This window comes from Galeopterus variegatus, unplaced genomic scaffold, assembly GCF_000696425.1.
Source record: "Galeopterus variegatus unplaced genomic scaffold, G_variegatus-3.0.2 Scaffold147, whole genome shotgun sequence".
Taxonomy (NCBI): Eukaryota; Metazoa; Chordata; class Mammalia; order Dermoptera; family Cynocephalidae; genus Galeopterus; species Galeopterus variegatus.
In genome coordinates, this window is record NW_007726258.1 from 717,474 (window position 1) to 738,028 (window position 20,555).

A 20,555-nucleotide genomic window follows, 5' to 3' on the forward strand; every position below is an offset into this window, starting at 1 on the left:
GAGGTAGGCAGAGCCGGACGCCGCTGCTGCCGCCGCCACCGCCGCCTCCGCTCCAGTCGCCTCTGGTTCTTCAAGCTCTCACTGCCCAGAAGAAGCTGTTCCGGCGTCGGGTCCCGCCGGGAAAGTAAGTCCTTCCCTTCGCCCTTTTCTCCTTCCATACTCGCCCTCCCGGACAGCCTCCCACTCCCACCCTCCTCGGGGGGCAGTGTGGGGCCGGGCTGTGGGGGGGGCAGCCACCTCACCCCGGCTTGGGGCCTCCCTCCCAGCTTGCCGACCCCCGCAGCCTCCCGCCCCGGGGCCCTTGGAGGCATGGTCCTGGCGGCGGCCCCGCTGTACTCGCTTCCTCCGCCCGTCAGCGCCGGGCCCTGCTGTCGCCGCGCGTGGGGCTCTCGGGCCCCGGGAGCTCCGTTGTCCCGGGCCGGGAGGCACCCCGTTGGACCGGGGAGACAGGGTTTACGCACGCTGGCTCCATTTGGACGCCCCTTTTGCTTCCCCAACACGACCTGGGGGCTGCGAGGTCCCGGACCCGCGGGGAAAATGAGGTCCGGAACCTCCTCAAGTCTCTTCTGTCCTAGCGTTGCTCCCGGCTTAGGGCGAGGGAGGGAGGCGACGCGGTCGTCCTTCCTCAGTCTGAGCCCCACACCGGCGGTTTTCTGAGTACCCCGCTCTTAGGGCGGTGGGGAAGGTGCGTGGGACACATGGGGGCTACCTTCACGCCTCACCCCTTGATTAGCTTAGCTTTGCCTCAAGCAAGCGAGCTTACCTCCCAGACCTTAAGGGTAGAGATGGAGGGGAAAGGCGGTCGGGAATTTGCTTACTTTTGTGAGTGCTTGTCATAACTGGCATCTAAAGTTCCTCAAAGCCATGTATGCTGGTGGTTTCCCAGAAGAGGTTTGGGTTCGGTTTAACCGCTGAGGAGATTTAGATGTTCCTGAACCCTTGTGATTGTTTCTTTCCTGACCCTGGCATCCAGCTCCTCCCCTTTCCACCCCGGCTTTGTGCTTCTGTTTGGTTAATGTTTGCGGACCACTAACTTGATCCTCGCACAGAGAAGCTCTTTTTATGTGCGTGCTCCGTTTACTGTGGGAGGCTTTTGTTTTGGGGAGTCGCTGATTGAGAAACGTGGGAAAAGAACTGGCGAGAAAATAAGAGAAATAAAGCAACGTTTGATCCATTGAATTGCGCAGCCAATTGTAATCGCACCCGGAAGTTTGTAGTGAACACGTGTTGAGGGAAGGTTAAAAACTGGTCCCCTTTGACCTTCGAAAGTTGATTATCAGCACTTTATATTGAGTTGGATGTTTCTTATTCTCCAGACAACCAGAATTAGAGATGGAGTAGGGCTGTTATAGAGTTTGTCAGGAGGGTCCGGAAAGCTGTCAAAGCCGAGTGCTCTAGCGCGAATCAACTTAGCATTTGCGGACAGTTCTACCAGCTAACGGTGCAGAGGGATTCTGTTTTTCCCTGTATTTTCCAGCAATCAATAGATTTTCATAAGCAGTGAGGAAAGTCATCACGGTTGCACAAAAGATAATTTATATAGAATTTCTGGGATGCGCTTTTTTGGGGTGGCCGGGGCGGGTGCCTGGCTGGTACAGGGATCCGAACCCGTGACCTTGGTATTGAAAGGCTGTGCTCTAACCACCTGACCAAATTGGCCAGCCTTAGAATTTGTGGAATGAAATGAAGAATTTGCTACTGGTGATTTGAGTGGGACGTGAATTTTGCAGGCAAGGGAACGTTTCATTTTCATCTTTTTTTTAAAAATATGACCGGTAAGGGGATCTCAACCCTTGGCTTAGTGTTGTCAGCACCACACTCAGCCAGTGAGCAAACCGGCCATCCCTATATGGGATCCGAACCCGTGGCCTTGGTGTTATCAGCACCGCACTATACCGAGTGAGCCACGGCCGGCCCCTCATTTTCATCTTTTTTTTTTTCCTTTTTTTTTGGTCTTTTTTTCGTGACCGGCAACGGGATCGCAACCCTCAGTGTCGCGTCCGCACCGCGCTCAACCAGTGAGCGGACCGGTCTCTATATGGGATCCAAACCCTCGGCCGGAGCACCGCCGCACTCAACCGAGTGCGCCACTGAGCCAGCCCCTCATTTTCATCTTTTAAAGAAGTTGTTTCCAAAATAATCCTGACCATGGAAGACATCTTTACTTTTTTCTTCTGGTTTCTGCTTTTTGTCTCCCAATTTATCTTTATTCCATAATTCTCTTCATATTTTAAATAAAATTTCACTTTAGTTACTGGATAAGTGTTAAAAAGGAGAGACTAAGGTAGTGACTTATTGATTCGTTCATTGAATGCTATTGTGGGTAAGGCAATTTTACATTTTTTTTTTTTAAAGATGACCGGTAAGGGGATCTTAATCCTTGATTTGGTGTTGTCAGCACCACGCTCTCCAAGTGAGCTAACCAGTCATTCCTATATAGGGAGCCGAACCCATGGCATTGGTGTTACAGCACCACACTCTCCCAAGTGAGCCACAGGCCGGCCCTCAATTTTACGTGTTTTAAGGGCTTTGCTGAAATTACTGTTTAAAGATGGGGAGTATGGAGATTCTTTTCATACTTTTAAAAATGATCTGCCTCGGGCCAGCCCGGTGACGCACTGCTACAGTGCACCGCTTGGGAGCGCGGAGGTGCTCCCGCTGAGGGTTCGGATCCCACATACAGACTGGCCGCTCACTGGCTGAGTGAGGTGTGGGCGCGACACTGAGGGTTGCGAACCGTTGCCGGTCACGAAAAAAGACAAAAAGGAAAAAAATAAATAAATAAAAATAAAAATGATCTGCCTTGAAGACTTTGGCTACAGATATGTTTTGGCATTTCTCCATATTTAAATTGAGGGTTTATTTTGTTTGTTTTTTAAGATGACCGGTAAGGGGATCTTAACCCTTGACTTGGTGTTGTCGGCACCATGCTCACCCGGTGAGCTAACTGGCCATCCCTATATAAGAATTTGAACCCGCGGCCTTGGTGTTTTCAGCACCACACTCTCCTGAGTGAGCCACGGGCCGGCCCTAAATTGAGTTTTGATTTGAGACTAGGTGTCTGTGAAGAACACTGGTAACCTAACTTTTCGTGAGGCTTCGTGGGCTCCCATCCTTTCCCTGCCTAAATGTGGTTTAAAGATACCTTTTGAGAGGAATTGCTTTTACGTTAAATAGCCAGTTAATAACTAAAATGATGTAATTCTAAAGTTTTTGCAATTGTCTTTTGTTTTTCTGCTAATTGACAGATGCGCTTTGATGTGGCTTGAACTCACCAGGTATTAATGACAACCTTGGGATACCACTGAAATTTTCTGTTGATGGAAAGAAAGGATAAGTTCTTGAAGAGCAGGAACTCTATTTTATGTATAAGATATGATACAAAACACATCAAATTAATTTGGGGCCGGCCCGTGGCTCACTCGGGAGAGTGCGGTGCTGATAACACCAAGGCCCTGGGTTCGGATCCCATATAGGGATGGCCGGTTCGCTCACTGGCTGAGCGTGGTGCTGACAACACCAAGTCAAGGGTTAAGATCCCCTTACCGGTCATCTTTAAAAAAAAAAAAAAAATTAATTAATCTGCTTATTTTTTCCCTGGGAGGCAATATTAGATCAATGATTTTCATACATTTTTGAAGTATCTCACATTAAGACATATGTTTTACATTGTGACCTAGTACATATATACACATATAACTGAAAAATATCATGAAATAATGTTTACTCTCTACATGTTCTTGGCTAATTTTCTGTTCTATGCTGAAATCTTTAAAATTTCTGGTCATGATAAACTAAATTGATTTGACAACCCATTAAATTGTTGTAACCAGTGGTTGGAAATACTGGTATAGGGTTGAGAATACAAGACCTGGGTTTGTAATTCTGCTCCAAGCTTGTGTTTTTGTTATCTTACCATGTCTCATCTTTCTTTTTTTTTTTTTTTAAAGATGACCGGTAAGGGGATCTTAACCCTTGACTTGGTGTGGTCAGCACCACGCTCAGCCAGTGAGCCAACTGGCCATCCCTATATGGGATCCGAACCTGTGGCCTTGGTGTTATCAGCACCGCACTCTCCTGAGTGAGCCACAGGCCGGCCCTCCATGTCTCATCTTTCTAAGCCTCAGTTTCTCATCTGTGACAGGGGCATAACACGTAGCATTTACTCATGGGTTATCTTCAGGGTTAAAAGAGAAAAAACAGGGGCCGGCCCGTGGCTCACTCGGTAGAGTGCGGTGCTGATAACACCAAGGCCGCGGGTTCGGATCCTATATAGGGATGGCCGATTTGCTCAAGGGCTGAGCGTGGTGCTGACAACACCAAGCCAAGGGTTGAGATCGATCCCCTTACCAGTCATCTTTAAAAAAAAAAAAAGAGAGAGAAAAAACAGTAAGTATTAAGAAGACTAGCTATCTGAATCTGAGGTAGTGGTGATCAAGAAAGTTGTTTCACTCTCCCTCTCCCTCCCAATTCTTTTGTGAGCTTCTTTTGTAAAGCATTTTTGAGACTTTGAAAAAATTTGCACATTCTTTTGTGAATATATTCTTATCTACGGGTTTTGTAATGGCGGGGGGCGGGGAGCACTGAGCAATGGTTCTTTGAGGGGTAGGTGTTGAAAAATACAGATTATATCCTTTTAGGTAAAGAAAACCATTTTCAACTAACTTCTTTATCACTAGCTTCTCTTCCCCCTAACGTTCTTAGGGAACCTGCACACAGTAGATGCTTAAATATTTGTTGATGGACTATATTGGATAAATTCTAAGTGGATCATTATCCTTCAGATTCTTAAACTGAGTATCAGTCATCACATCTGGGCTGCTTAAAAGCAGAGAGTTAAAGCAGGGTCTTGAATCAGACATGCTTAGCAATATTAAATAATGAGAAAAATCCTTTTTGTTATTAGTTCAGGCAAAGATTTTTTTTTCTTTGTGTTTTTTGTTTGTTAGTTCAGGCAAAGATATTTGCTAAGTGATATCTGCACATTTAAAAATGTCTACATTTCATCTAGACATGATAACTGATTAACTGGACAAACTGAATGAGAGACACTTTTAGATAAAAAGAGAAATCGTTTATAGAACTAATTTGGAAGTTATTTATTGAATGTATTGCTAACAAATAAAGTTTGTATTATGGAAAATAAAGTGTTGTATTAATGATATGGAAGAAAACAGATCTTTTTTTTTTTTCTGTCCTATGAACTTTCTATCTTTCTTTCTCTTTTCTTTTCTTTTTTTTCTCATATACAATGTAGTTAATTTTTATGGCCCTTTACCAGTTCCTCCCTTTCCCCCTATCTTCTCCCCCTTTCCCACCCCCATCAACATCATATCTCCTCTCTTAAAAAGTTCAGGGACTTATTGTGATTGCTGTGTCCTTTTTCTCCCCCCTCTTCCTATTTATCCATTTATTTATTTATTTTTATTAGCTCCCGCATATAACTGAGAACATGCGGTATTTCTCTTTCTGTGCCTGGCTTATTTCACTTAACATAATTCTCTCTATAAACATCTTTTTTTTTTTTTTTTTTTACATAATACTAATGTTTATCAAAATGATAGTTTATAGCTAGTAGAGAACATTTACTCCAGGTAGTACCACATTTACTCAACACGGCAATCCTATAAGGGAAGTTCTATTTTTATTCCCATTTGAAGGGGAGGAAACCGAGTCATCGAGGTTATTACGTGACCATATCATACTGCTAGTGGGTGATGTAAACCAGCTTTTGAACCCAGGTATCCTCTGTGTCCCCAGAGTCTCCTCAACCACTGTGGTGTGCCACAGCCCTTGTAGATAAATCCCTTGTATCTATTCAGAGCTATAAAGATCCTTTTTAGGTCTCAGCATGAGGAATCATGTCCCTGTGAAGTTTGTGTTGGTATTCTCAGTGGGAACTGTTATCCTTTTATTTTTCTGGTTGGTTATTGTTTCTCAGTATTATTCTCTTCTTGCCAAGGATGTTACTTAGTTTCTTTCTACCACTGTGTCTTGTTCTTATAGAACTTTTCATAGGTGTACTGTTTTGAAATAGGTGATGTTTTCAAATTTATTTATGATAAAAATTGAACTTTTGTTGTTTGTTGTTTGAAATAAAAGCCTCTGTGGTTAGTAACTTTCGGGTTTGCTAGATTGCTACAGGTAAATGTCACCTGAAGTCTACGAACCTTTGTAGACACATTAACACAGTTTTCTTACAACTAACAATATTTAGCAGCATTTATATTTTAGTTTGTGGATTCTAAGTGAAAATATTGTTTTGCCTCCCAGGAGTAAGTCTTTCTAATTTGTAAAATGAGGAAGAGATTGGCTAGTATAACTTTTTAAGGGCTCTCTCAGTTTGAACACTGAAATTTTGTGAGCCTGCAATAACTTCAGAATATGAATATGATTAAATATTAAAGGTTTTGCCTAATGGAGTTATAGAATAGGATAGGTGTTCCCTCTTTCCCTTTCCCGCTTCTCCCTGCAAAAAAGAGCAAGTAGAGAATTTGTGCCCAATTGGCTGAAAGAGAAAGGATTCCTAGATTCCATTTGTGTATAAGATGTATATAAGATTAAAATCTTTTTAATTGATAGCTTCTTTTACAGACATTGTTACAGACTACTCAGAGGGTCTCAAGTTATTTATTTACTTTAAATTGACAAGTAAGAATTTTATATATATATATTTTTTTTTTTCCTTTTTTTTGTCTTTTTTTCGTGTCCGGCAACGGATCGCAACCCTCAGTGTCGCGCCCGGACCGGACCGGGGACCGGCAACGGGATCGCAACCCTCGGCGTCACGCCTGCACCTTGCGGGAACCGGTCTGTATGTGGGAGCACCGTCGCGCTCCCAAGTGGCGCACTGTAGCAGTGTGCCACTGGGCCGGCCCAGAATTTTATATATTTATAAAATTTATATATTTATTAAAAAACATGATTTTTTTATATGAATATGTAGAAGAATGGCTAAATCAAACTGCGATTCCTGGGAGTGAATTCTGAGGTGTCACTGATAGTGTTATGTGTAACTGTTGCCATCTTTTCTTGTATAAACATCAGAAAGTTTCTCCCCCAAATTCCTCCATTCTGTGATACTTTTGTACTTTAAATGCTCATTGTTAAAATATATTTCAACAAGCTCTCATGCATTCAGTAACACTTTTCAGTGAATTTGTATTTCATTAGTTAATGGTGTTTCTGTACTTTTGAATATAATTAGTCTGAGCTTGGTGTATATCTGATGGATTAATGGATCCCTTGGCCTCCATGGGTTCTGTGGTCTGTAGTTTGGAAGTCACTGGTTTAAAATAATATTTTTATTTCAAATGTAAAATAATTTCCAATATTTACTGAAAAAAAGAAATGACATTTTGATAGCCTCTGGAGTTCTGTTAATCTGGGTCAAGATTAGCCATAGAGGGTGGACCAAGACCCCTTATTCCCACAAGTCATTGGTACCAAGGAAGTGTTTTATGGATTACAAATGTTTTTAGAATGTTGGTTTAGAGCTTTATGTACTTATTTGTACTATATACTCTACTAGGATAATTTATAAAGTATGGTCAAATATGACTATATTAGAAAAGTGGGTCAACTTTATTTTAAATCCATATTGGGATATTTCTCCTATTTGTCTCCTCTGTCGTTCAGTTTCTTCATATTATTTCCATCTTGGTGTATACTTTATCCCTCTTCCAATTTTAATCTCACTGTAACATTTATTCTGAAGTAAAGTATTGAAATTTTGTAGGTTACCAACATCAACTTTATCTACTCATTGGGAAGAGAACCCATGGACTTTGGGAATTTGAATATCTAGATTCTAATCCTCTACCATTCCCTGTCTGAGTGAACTTGGTCAGGTAATTTAAGCTTTCTGAGCCTAATTTTCAGCTCTGAAATTATATTACCTATCTTACTAAGGGTTGTTGTAGGCTTAAAGATGGTAATGTGTATGAGTAGCCTAACATTGACAGGCTTGTGGAACATACTTAGTCACTGTCAGTTTTTTCCCCTTTCTCCTTCCTGCTCAAAATATTTTTCTTCCTTAGACTTCTTTCTGTGAAAAATTTTGGAGAAATCTTCTTTGGGCTATCTGTCATTCCTCCCATCCTTTTTTTTTTTTTAAAGGTGATCGGTAAGGGGATCTTAACCCTTGACTTGGTGTTGTCAGCACCATGCTCAGCCAGTGAGCCAACCGGCCATCCCTATATGGGATCCGAACCCGGGGCCTTGGTGTTAACAGCACCGCACTCTCGAGTGAGCCATGGGCCGGCCCCCCTCCCATCCTTTTAAACAGTGGTTTTGCCATCAGTTTCATTCTGGATTATCTGTGGTTTCCACCTTAAACTCACTCATGTTTCCATTAGAACTTCTGTCTGAACGATAACCAAATTTATGTGACAAAGACAGAGTAGAAGATTTCTCTGTTAAATGTCTTGCTTTCATCTAAAGCGTTCTTGTATGTTGGAAGACCATCATGGTCATGGTGGTCTTGGCTGAAACCATTCTTTGTAGGACATTGTGAAACACTGGTATTTGATTTTATCACAGTGTGTAAGAACAAATGGGCTAGCTGAAAATTAGTTTATTATTTAAGTATCATTTGTTTTCTGAGAAAAACAAGTACAGTCAGATTTCTCATAACTTTGTTATTTCAGAGGGGTTTTTTTTGTTTGTTTTGTTTTTTGCAGCTGACCAGTAGGGAGATCCGAACTCTTGACCTTGGTATTATTACAATATACTCTAATCAGATAAATTAATGAGAAAAGTTAAAATTGAGAAAGCTCTGTTAAGTTTTTTTTCCCCTTTCCTATAAAGTGGGTAAAAATCCATTTTGGTGGTAGTACTTTGGTCTGGCTCCTGAGATTATATTTGGAAAACACCAACCCACAATGTATTTGTATGCTCCTAAATTGGCTCTCTCCCTTCCCCCCCAATATAAATGTAACTTATCCTTTAGGTCTCCTGGGCTCAGCTCTTTATGTTTTCATTTTCCTTTGGCTTAACTCTAATCATCCATCAACTTATGCTTTTTCTCTGATGTACTTCATATTGTCTCCCATTCTTTTTTTTCTTGTTGGCAGATGGCTGGTATAGGGATTGAACCCTGGACCTTAGTGTTATCAGTGCCGTGCTGTAACCAACTGCCAATCCTCCCTTCCATTCCGAGTTTTTATTTAAAGCAATATCTTGAAATCTGTTCCCCCTTCTTTCTCTCCACTCCCTGCACTTATCATCCTTCTCCTGGTCTCCGGTAGCAGTTTCCCGAGATGTCTTGCTGCTTCTGGTCTTATTCAGCCCCCTCTCTTGTTCGTTTCACATTCTGTTGAGTAATTTTCCTAAATTGCAAGCCTACTGTATCAAGCAGTCCTTCATCTGAAAACCCTTTAGTGACTCCTGTTACCCAAAGGATTAAGGGAATTCTCTAGCATGGTGTACAAGGTTGTGCGCCTTGTCTTCCTGATCTCTTGCCATCTCTTACCTGACCCCCATACTTCTGAGCTTCCATTCCCATGTTAAATTACTCTAACCATAGTTTTTAAAGAGTGCCAAATTCTTTAACGCCTCCATGAGTTTGAATGCACTGTCCAGGAGATCCTTGTTTGGATGATCCTTGTCCACCTGGTGATTTCTTTCAGAGACTGAGCTTCCTTGCTGTCTTTGTAATCTCTCTACCTAGGCAAAGCTTAGTATTTCCTTCTCTGTTCCCACAGTGTTTTGTAGACACATACTGTTGCTGTGACTTATTTCTCTAACCTTTCCATTTTAGTGTGAACTTCCTGCAATTAGGAACTATTTCTCTTTTACCCTCTTTACCTGACACATATCAGTTTCTTCATAAATACTGAATGAATGGGTCTGGTAGAAATGTAGGATTGTTTATATTTAGAGGAGAGTTAATGTTTATCACTTTTTTGTTAATATAATATTTCCTTCTAAAGATGGTGGAACCAGGGCAAGATTTACTGCTTGCTGCTTTGAGTGAGAGCGGAATTAGTCCAAATGACCTCTTTGATATTGATGCAGGAGATGTGGGGCTTGCAACTCCAACACCTACCCCTTCAGTTCAGCAGGTAAGATTTTCCAAAGCATTTGTTAAAAAGTAATTTTTTCTTAATTTGCACTTTCCACTTGTAGAAATAGATATTATTAAGCCTTAATCTTTTTTACTTATTTGCGGCTGACCAGTACATGTATCGAGCCCTGGACCTTGGTGTTATCAGCACCACACTTTAAACAGCTGAGCTAATCGGTCAGCCCCTAAGCCTTAATTTTATATGTTTTTTTGTTTTTTGGGGCAGCTGGCCGGTACGGAAAACCCAACCCTTGACCTTGGTGTTACAAGGCTGTGCTCTAATCAAATGAGCTAATTGGCCAGACTCTTAAACCTTAATTTAAAATATACATGTAAATGTTATTTTTATGTTGACTCTCTTCATTCATGAGGCAGAAAATATTCAAAATGAAAACCAGCACATTATTTTCTGCTGTAATATCATTATACAGTCATGTGCCACGTAACAACATTTTGGTCAACATTGGACCGTATATGACATTGGTCCCATAAGTTTATAATAGAGCTGGAAAAGTGCTTCTATGTTTAGATACACAAATACTTAGCATTGTGTTATAGTTGCCTACAGTGTTCAGTAGAGTGATATGCTGTACAAGTTTGTAACCTAGGAGCCATAGGCTGTACCGTATAGCGTAGGTATGTAGTAGACTATATACCATCTAGGTTTGTGTAAGTACACTCTATGATGTTCACACAATGACAGAATTGCCTGTCCCCATTGTTAAGCGTTGCATGATTGTATATATAAGTGTAAGAGATTGTTTAGAGTTTTTGTGGGAGAATCATAAATCTTAGTAATTAATTGTCTTTGTACCTTATTTTGGGGGGTAGCTGGCTGGTAAGGGGATCTGAACGCTTGACCTTGGTGTTATAACACCACGCTCTAACCAGCTGAGCTAACTGGCCAGCCCTCTTTGTACTTGAAAGGGACATTCTTCTGTGGTTTCACTATACACATTCTCTGAAAGCAAAAATAAGATTTTCTTTTTAGTTTAGGTTTGTATGTGGAGATTTTATTGCTTGCAAAGATTGTAATCTTAGGGCCGGCCCGGTGGCGCACTCGGTAGAGTGTGGCGGCGCTCCCGCCGAGGGTTCGGATCCCATATAGAGACCGGTCCGCTCACTGGTTGAGCGCGGTGCGGGCGCGACACCGAGGGTTGCGATCCCGTTGCCGGTCGTGGTGCGGGCGCGACACTGAGGGTTGTGATCCCGTTACTGGTCACGAAAAAAGACAAAAAGGAAAAAAAAAAAGATTGTAATCTTATGTCTGGTATTATTGATTTCACATTCAGTTTGAATGTAAAGCTTGATATTCTTTGTTTTAATAAAATAAATGCAACATGTGTTATTGAAACAGAATTCACTGTTAACATTCTTTAATTTCTTTCTCTGATGTTTTCTCTCCAGTCAGTGCCACTTAATGCATTAGAACTAGGTTTGGAGACTGAAGCAGCAGTTCCTATTAAACAGGAACCAGAGACAGTACCTACTCCAGCACTATTAAATGTGAGGGTAAGAATTATTTAGATTTGGCATGACTTCTAAAATAGTTCAGGATTGTAATAAGAAAACCTTCTAATATGAAATAGTTTTATCTCACTAGTTCTGCTGTTTGCTACTTTCCCAATCTCCAACCCAAACCTCCTACTTTGTAAAATATTTTTCACTCTTTTGATATTTATATTTATCACAAGATAATTAGAAAAAAACAATTTTTTTTGGTATTTCTCCTTTTGATTACAGATGATACAAAATTCACAAAATAAAGATGAAATGCACGTTATCACACAAATCTTTTCATTTTCCTTGTTTATTTCAGCTTTTGTTCATTGGTATATATAATTTTTATGTGATTATAATTGCACTTTAAATATTGAGTTCCTCTGGCCTTACCTTAAATATAGCAGTTGTTAACTGAAGTGTAGTGATGTAAAATTATTGGATAAATTGGTTAAAATTTGATAATTTGTGGTAAATTTTTGTTCAGAATTTCATTTATTTATTTGTTTATTTTGGGTGCTGGCCAGTATGGGGATCCTAACCCTTGACCTTGATGTTACCAGCACCACACTCTGAGTGAGCTAATTGGCCAGCCCAAGTTTTATTTAAAAGTGACAAATATTACTATTTATAAAAGTGACAATATTACAGGAGTCCAGAAGACTCCTGTTAAAGGAGTCATGGAGAGATGACAAAGTTTGAAGAGGAAAGAAAGTAGAGATAGACTTAACTTTATTAAAAATATCTCAGTTGTACTTATAGTCAAAGGCATATTATCTTCAAATCGACAACTTTTTGTTTGTTTGTTTTTCTTTTTGTTGGCAGCTGGCCAGTACAAGGATTTGAACCCTTGGCCTTGGTGTTGTAATGCTGCGCTCTAACTGACTGAGCTAACAGACCAACCCCTCCCCCATTTTCTTTTTCATTTTTGTCTAGCTTCTTTCCACCCCCCCACAAGTCTCAAAAATAGCCACCCACATTAGCATCACTATTTGTGCTTTACCTGGCTAAGTTGTTTATGTAACATGGGAATTTAAAACTCTGCTTGATTATTTTTGTCTTTTTTTTTTGAGTTCTAAATGTTAATGTGCTCTATATGTTAGCAAACAAAGCATTGAACAGAATTGTAGAATGTCAGAAATAGAAAACAGGCCTCAGAGAATCCAGACCTCTAGAGGTTTGAGTGATTTGCCCAGGGTTATCTATCAAGTTAGTATAGTGCTGACATTAGAATTATTTGTTACTAGTCCTTCTATTATTTAGGGTTACTATACATCATAGTTTGCTTGGGATAGTTCCATTTTATGCTTGTTGTTGTCATACTGCTACTATACCTTTCCTCAAAGTGGTGTGTTTTAACTTGGTAGTTTATAGCTAATCTTATTAAATTAGAACTGAAGTGCCAGTAGTTAAGCAAGAATAAAAAAGTCAGTTTTAGATTTTCAACCATGTTTATGAATATAGGCTACATTAGAGAATAGAGTATTTTTCTGTCATGGTAACACGTTTCATTTTCTAGCAGCAGCCTCCATCTACTACAACGTTTGTGCTGAATCAAATAAATCAGCTCCCGACCTTGGGGTCTACAATTGTAATGACTAAAACACCAGCTGTAACGACCAATAGGCAGACCATCACTTTAACAAAGTTTATCCAGACTACTACAAACACACGCCCTTCAGTCTCAGCACCAGCAGTACGAAATGCAATGACCTCTGCACCTTCGAAAGACCAGGTTCAACTGAAGGATCTACTCAAAAATAATAGTCTTAATGAACTCATGAAACTGAAGCCACCTGCTAATATTGCTCAGCCAGTTGCAACTGCAGCTAGTAAGTCTTTTTGTTTTCAATAATGTCAACTTTCTGCCTTTGGTAAGCTATGCCAACATGTTTTTTCAGTGATTTGCTTGGGTCTTAAAATAACTCGGCATCTGCATGCATTATTCTGTACACTTAAAGTATTTACACAACTCAAAAGAAGCAAAAACTTTAGAGGCCTTGGCTAGAGTGTTTATTATTATTATTTTTAAAAAGGTGACTGGTAAGGGGATCTTAACCCTTGACTTGGTGTTGTCAGCACCACGCTCACCCAGTGAACTAACCGGCCATCCCTATATGGGATCTGAACCCGTGGCCTTGGTGTTATCAGCACCAGACTCTCCCAAGTGAGCCGGGGGCTAGCCCCTTGGGTAGAGTGTTTAGCTTTGACATAAAGTGTGTGGAATTATCAAGTAGCCACGTTAACACCATGAGATCTCAGTTTTACATGTATATTGTGAATAACCCGTTAACATTTTTCTTAAGCCTTTAAATCAGTGCTTCTCACACTTTATGTGACTATGAATCACTTGGGGATCTTACTCACGTGCAGAATCTGATTCAGGGTGGGGCCCAAGATTCTATGTTTCTAAAAAGCTCTCCAGAGATACTCTTGCTGGTGGTCTTTGGATCATACTTTAAGTAGATACTTAGCTGCTTTAACCATGACTTTTATAGTTTTAGGATTTTGCCTATCATTGGCTTCATTGCTTGTGGATGTTTGTCTTTGTACTAAATTCTCTTTTAAAATACATACACCTTCATTATAATACACTATATTTTCTTAGAAGAGTGAGCACCCGTAATACTTTATTTATTTATTTTTAGAAATGACCAGTAAGGTGATCTTTTTTTTTTTTAAAGATGACTGTTAAGGGGATCTTAACCCTTGGCTTGGTGTTGTCAGCACCATGCTCAACCAGTGAGCTAATCGGCCATCCCTATATAGGGATCTGAACCTGTGGCCTTGGCGTTATTTATCAGCACCGCACTCTACCGAGTGAGCCATGGCTGGCCCTCCATAATACTTTTTTTTTTTTTTTTTCCTTTTTGTCTTTTTTTACTGACCGGCAATGGGATCGCAACCCTTGGTGTTGTGCCCGCACCGCGCTCAGCCAGTGAGCAGGAACCGGTCTCCACATGGGATCCGAACCCTCGGCGGGAGCCGGCACACTCTCCAGTGCGCCACTGGGCCGACCCCATAATACTTTTTTTTTTTTTTTTTCCTTTTTGTCTTTTTTTACTGACCGGCAATGGGATCGCAACCCTTGGTGTTGTGCCCGCACCGCGCTCAGCCAGTGAGCAGGAACCGGTCTCCACATGGGATCCGAACCCTCGGCGGGAGCCGGCACACTCTCCAGTGCGCCACTGGGCCGACCCCATAATACTTTTTTTAAAGCAGTTTTATTAAGATATAATTCATATATCATGACATTCACTCTTTTAAAGTCTACAATTCAGTGGATTTTCCTGTGTATTCACAGGAGTTTTATGGTTACCACCACTGTCTGATCCGTAGTACTTTAAGGATAGGTTTAGATTTAAAGGGGGAAAGAACTCAACAATGATTTAATCACACCTTTTAAGGAATTTGCTTATGCGTGAAGAATGTAGAATGTAGAAAATTATCGTTTTTCTTCTCTAGAGTGGCTTTTTTGTTGCTCATTCATTCAGCAGATATTTATTGAGTGCCCGTTATGTGCCAAGCACTGTTCTGGGATTTGAAGACTCTGGCTGTGAAGAAAACTGGTGAAATCTCTGCCCTCATGGAGCTTGCATACTAATGGAGAGTGATAGACTAAATAAATAAGTAAATTATGTCATGTGCCAGAATAGGGATGAGTGCTGTGGAGAGAAATGAAAGATGGGTATGGGACAGGAAGAAGTTACTGTTTTAAGTGGAGTGATCAGAAGAAATTTCCTTTTCGGGGCCAGCCTGTGGCTCATTCGGGAGAGTGCGGCTGAGAACAACAAGGCCACGGGTTCAGATTCTATATAGGGATGACTGGTTAGCTCACTGGCTGAGTGTGGTGCTGACAACACCAAGCCAACGGTTAAGATCCCCTTACCGATTATCCTTATATAGGATTTAAAAAAAAAAAGAAGCTTCCTTTTCAGTGTAGTAAGGTAATTTTTAAGGGTAAAATAGAATTAATTTGTTTTTAACTTTGGCTATTTTATACTTTAGTAGTATAGTTTTAGAAACTAAAAAATGTGAACTCTCAAGAGTGGGATTCTTTCTTTCCCACTTGCATTGAGTTGGAATATTTGAGTTTCTGTTATATAACAATACCATGGTAGGCACCATGTATGTTGGAGATGCTAACTCTGACCTTAGTTATACTCTAAGCTGCCACTATTTTATTTTATAGTTTAGCACAGGAATAGGTGGGGGGGGGGTTTTGTTTGTGTGTCTTTTGTTGGGATTGTTGTTTTTTGGGGCGAAGGAGAAAGAATGAAGAAGGTAAGGGTGTGAGCTGTAAGGATGTTTCTGATGATTTATGCTAGTACATGCATAGCATCCCAGCAAGCTTTTGGGATGAGATGATGGATATTGAATTGACAGTTTCTCCTTCCAAACAGCTTCTTAATTTTTCTAATTGTGGGAGATAAGTTTTAATACCTGTTATAGAACAATATATAAATTTTTAGCAGAATTGACTGCTTGGAAATTGTAATGTGTTTGTGTTTATAGAGGGTTAAGGGCAAGAAGGAATGGGCAAGAAGTGTTTTCAGGATGAAGTAGAACTAACTTTGTCTCCAGTGACAGATATAATTAAAATTTTCAGATACTCTAATCTTCATGTTTGAGCCCACACTGTTGTGTCCTTGTGGCTGCAGGTGTTTTATTCTCAAGGTCATTGTCCTGAACTAATTGCATCCTGGCAGCTACATGCCAGTTGGGGAATCATTTCAGCTGTCTTAGGACTGATTTCCTTTTTCTGCTGTAGAGTGCAGGACTGTGACCCTGATCTGGTTGAGGCGAAGGCAACATCTGGAATGGCTCCCAGGGGGTTTGGGGGTGATCAACAGTTAGTGCAAGATGCTTTTTGTAAGGGTCTTTGAATTTAATGAGGAAGCCTGTCCCTTTTATATGAGTGGCTTTCTGAACATTCCATTCCTCAAATCAGCATATGCCATCATAACTTAAAGGAGAGGAAAGAGTTTAGAGAACAAAACAGAAAGCAGGATAGATTTAGAGCTGATTGAGTAATTCTAGTACAGTAAGTTTTCCCACATTCAATGTATGTAGAAGTTTTTTTAAGACCAAAAGCTATAAATCAAGGCTGTCCTTGTATGGAAGGCTGAAAAACTGTCAAACCAGACGAGGACTGTAAAAGGAACATAGTAAATGAATGCTGAAGATAAAGGTTTGTGTTGTAGGAGAGGATCTTCTTTTTACTGAAGGAGAAAAACATTGAAAGGATGAAACTGCAGAGAGCAAGATTTTTGCTTGTTCTCCTGCCTCTTATCTGTGTGGATATTGGAGCCCTTAGCCCTTTGGGTTCTGATCTCTCATTTGAGCTCCAGTCTTGTAACTCTGTGAACTGGTCACTGGCTCTTCCACAGTTATAGTTAATAAATTATGCCCCCAAATAAATTTATCATCTGTATTCAGCTTTCTTATTTTGTTAATACTTTAATTAGTCCTACTCATTTTGGACTCCCAACTGACAGGCTTCTAAAATACTCCCCATCTTTTGGTAGAATAGATAAGATGCTAATCAGTGCTTCTGGTGTTCACCCTCTTCCTTAAGGGCAGTGATTTTCACAGTGATCTCAAGAGTCCTAGGTACTGGCTGTGTTTAAGGGATACTTGGAGGCCGGTTATGTGGGCTCTGGACTCTCCCCACCCCACATTCAATTAAGCAATTCTGCTTTGATTGATTGATGGATTCTGGGATTCTGTAGTTATATTTAAAGAGTTTGAAAATCACTAGTATAGAAGGAGAGAGGGCTCATTGTTTGGATCTCTATTCTGGGGGCAAGAGGAAAGTAAGTTCTCAAATTGATTTTTTTTCTTCTGGGAATAATTATTTTGCCTTGAAAGTAAGTACCACCAAATCAGGTGGGATTGATTCTGTGTTGTCGATAACACCAGGTGTTTTTTTTTTAATGAGCCTGGTGAAATGTCTCAAAGTAGTGCTAGCTCTTGGTATTGTACTAACCTATCAAATAGTTCTGGTCCAGGTGTCTTTCTGATAAATAAATTTCAAATTTCCCATGAACACATTTCCTTTTGAGGTACTTGTTTTCTAAAGTTAACTCTTACTTCCATAAAGACACATAGCTTTGTTTTCATGCTTATGCTTAATTTAAGTTAGCAGTAGGCAGATTGGTTTCCTTTGGTTTGTGAAATGGGTAAACTTTACTGAAGTTTTTTGTTTGTTTGTTTGTTTTTTAAAGATGACCGGTAAGGGGATCTTAACCCTTGGCTTGGTGTTGTCAGCACCACGCTCTCCCAAGTGAGCTAACAGGCCATCCCTATATAGGGATCTGAACCTGTGGCCTTGGTGTTATCAGCACCACACACTCCGAAGTGAGCCATGGGCTGGCACTTACTGAATTTTTTAACTGTTGGAAAAGAAATTGAGATTTTGTTCTAAAATGTAAATTGATTTCTCCCCCTCAGCTGATGTAAGCAATGGTACAGTAAAGAAAGAGTCTTCTAATAAAGAAGTAGCAAGAATATGGATAAATGACATGAAAATGAGGAGTTTTTCCCCGACCATGGTGAGTTTCAAGTAGCTGTTATCTATATTTTTGTGTAGTATGTAAGTACACTTGACTAACAGTGCTCTAAAACAACCATAAGAAAAACTTTTTGGCTTGGGGAGGCTACTCAGTTACATAAATTAATGGGTAAACCTAAACTTCACTGGAGTAAACTAATACATGCTAAACAGGGTAATTAAAACTTGCATATTTGATAGGGGTGATATTACATGCGGTACTGACATCTTTTTATCGTGACTCTCACCTTATCAGAAAAAAAGACAATGTGGAATTAACCAGAAATATTTGGTAACTGTTGGTTTTAGGATTGAACCTGAATATATAGCTAGTTATGGGCTGTCAGGTCATATAGTGGTCTAGTCACAAGTAATTATATGTAACTTTTTTTCTTAAATTTTGGAAATGCTGTATGCTTTGGGTCAATTGATTCTATATATTTATTCGGTAATGTCTTTGTGTATCACACGGTGTATGTGTACTGGGTTTTTCTTTTTTTTTTTTTTTTTTTCTTTTTTTCGTGACCGGTAAGGGGATTGCAACCCTCGGTGTGGTGTCCGCACCGTGCTCAGCCAGTGAGCGCACCGGCCATTCCTATATAGGATCTGAACCCGCGGCGGGAGCGACGCTGCGCTCCCAGCGCTGCACCCTCCCGAGTGTGCCACGGGGCCGGCCCTGTACTGGGTTTTTCAAAGAAGTATACTTCATGATTCCGCATTCAATAAACATAAAATTTGACAATCACTTGGATTAATTAGTAATATAAGGTACATCAGATGGTACATTGTGATGTTCACAATAAGGGTTATAAGTTTGGAGGAAGGTGAAACCTCCATGAACTCGAATGGCCTGGTAGACTTTGTGGAGGAAGTGTAATAGAGCTTGGGTTTTGAGTGTGGAGAGACTTTGAAAGGGCATTTTAGGAAGGGGGCTAAAGCATTAATAGATACAGAAGAGGTGTGATCATTTTCATAGGTGACAATAAATCAGGATACTTGACTTGCAGGAGGAAGTGGGAATGGTAGATTCAGGCTCTGTGGAGAGTCCTGAATTGAATTTGAAGGCCTTGGACTTGGTGCAGCACAAGTGTGGAGCCACTGGAAGTGGGGGACCTGCTTGTTAATTCAGCATGGGTAGGGAAGTTAAGTAATCTAAAAGGGAGGTAAGAAGGGGCTAAATTTAGGGAGATTGCAGAGGGGATTGGAAAAGGATGAAGGGAAAGAAAAAAAGGAAAATAAGACATGACTGCACACAAGAATACCAAAGGATTGTTAGGACTTGGTGATGGAACATGGAATCTAAAACAGCACAGCAACCTGTTCGTGCAGTTTCCAAAGGGGACCAGGAGAACGAGTACTGGCAGTACCCAGTTGACTTAGTGGACTTGAACCGCCAGCTCTTGAAAGTTGAGTTTTAGAAGCTCAACTTTCTTGAAGAAAAAGAAGCATTTTTCTTCAAAAAATGTTTTATGTAGTGCTCATGGTCCCATACCAACCCATAAACAGTTTGCCCCATAATATACCAAAAGTTCTATGTTGGGTTCATTAAGAAACATCTAACCAAGATTGCAAACTGGTAGCCTATGAACCAAAACTAGTCAACAGATGTGTTTTGTTTGGCCTCTACAGTATTTTGAAAAATTTCGAATTTGTTGCTTACACATAAAAATACTGATTTCCAGTTTCTCTTTAAAAATCGAGTACCTGACAACCTTGGGCCGACATTTCCTACTTAGTAAAACTTGCTCAGTGTAGAGTAGTGAGTGTCTAAATGTGTTTTGGGCAGCATTGCCCAGGTGCCACGGTCTCCCTCACCCCCAGTTGTCTCCTGCAGCTTAAGCTTAATGTCAGTTGACATTTCACGTCCACCTGGCTTAGAAAAATTACCTATTTAGTCCCTGGATTTTTGTGACCCTTCAGTATTACCAATCTGTTCTCCAGTTATACCGCTGGTGATTTTAAAAAAAATCGGGTGGGGGAAGAGTAGTGGTGGAGGAAGAAAGAAGGAGGTTGGTTATGTTAGCATAGAATGCATTCCTATTTTACAAGTGAAGAAAAGGTGAGAACATGGGGGTGGGGGAGACTCAGAATTTAGGTAATTTTCTCCAAGGCACATAACTACCTAACAGCAGAATTGGGATTCAGATATGTTTCTTTGGCCAGTCCCATATTTTTTGTCTCCGTTTTCTGAAATTAGGTTTCATTTTGGCATAATTTCTGAGAACATTCTGAGTTTTTTGGATTTTATCTGAGGACTCCATGGGTTAATGTTGATCAAATGGTTTTCCCGTACCTTCCATTTTCTTTCCACATTTATTAAGCATCTATGTGCCAGCATATTCTGCTCTAGATTCCAAGGTAAATAAAAAGAGAAAAGAGCCTTTCCTTACCTTTCAGTGCTGTCTTAACCTACCTTAACCTGTGGGTTCTCACTGA

General features: G+C 40.5%; 1 protein-coding gene across 1 annotated transcript in view; it reads left to right on the forward strand.

The window, feature by feature from the left end:
• SBNO1 (strawberry notch homolog 1 (Drosophila)) overlaps positions 1 to 20,555 on the forward strand; it is a 55,659-nt gene continuing 35,104 nt past the window's right edge. Inside the window, exons 1-5 of the mRNA XM_008591428.1 lie at positions 1 to 124; positions 9,933 to 10,064; positions 11,474 to 11,578; positions 13,089 to 13,398; positions 18,020 to 18,120. Of these exons, the coding sequence (XP_008589650.1) occupies positions 9,933 to 10,064; positions 11,474 to 11,578; positions 13,089 to 13,398; positions 18,020 to 18,120 (648 nt within the window). The 5' untranslated portion in view covers positions 1 to 124. The remainder of the gene's footprint in view (positions 125 to 9,932; positions 10,065 to 11,473; positions 11,579 to 13,088; positions 13,399 to 18,019; positions 18,121 to 20,555) is intronic.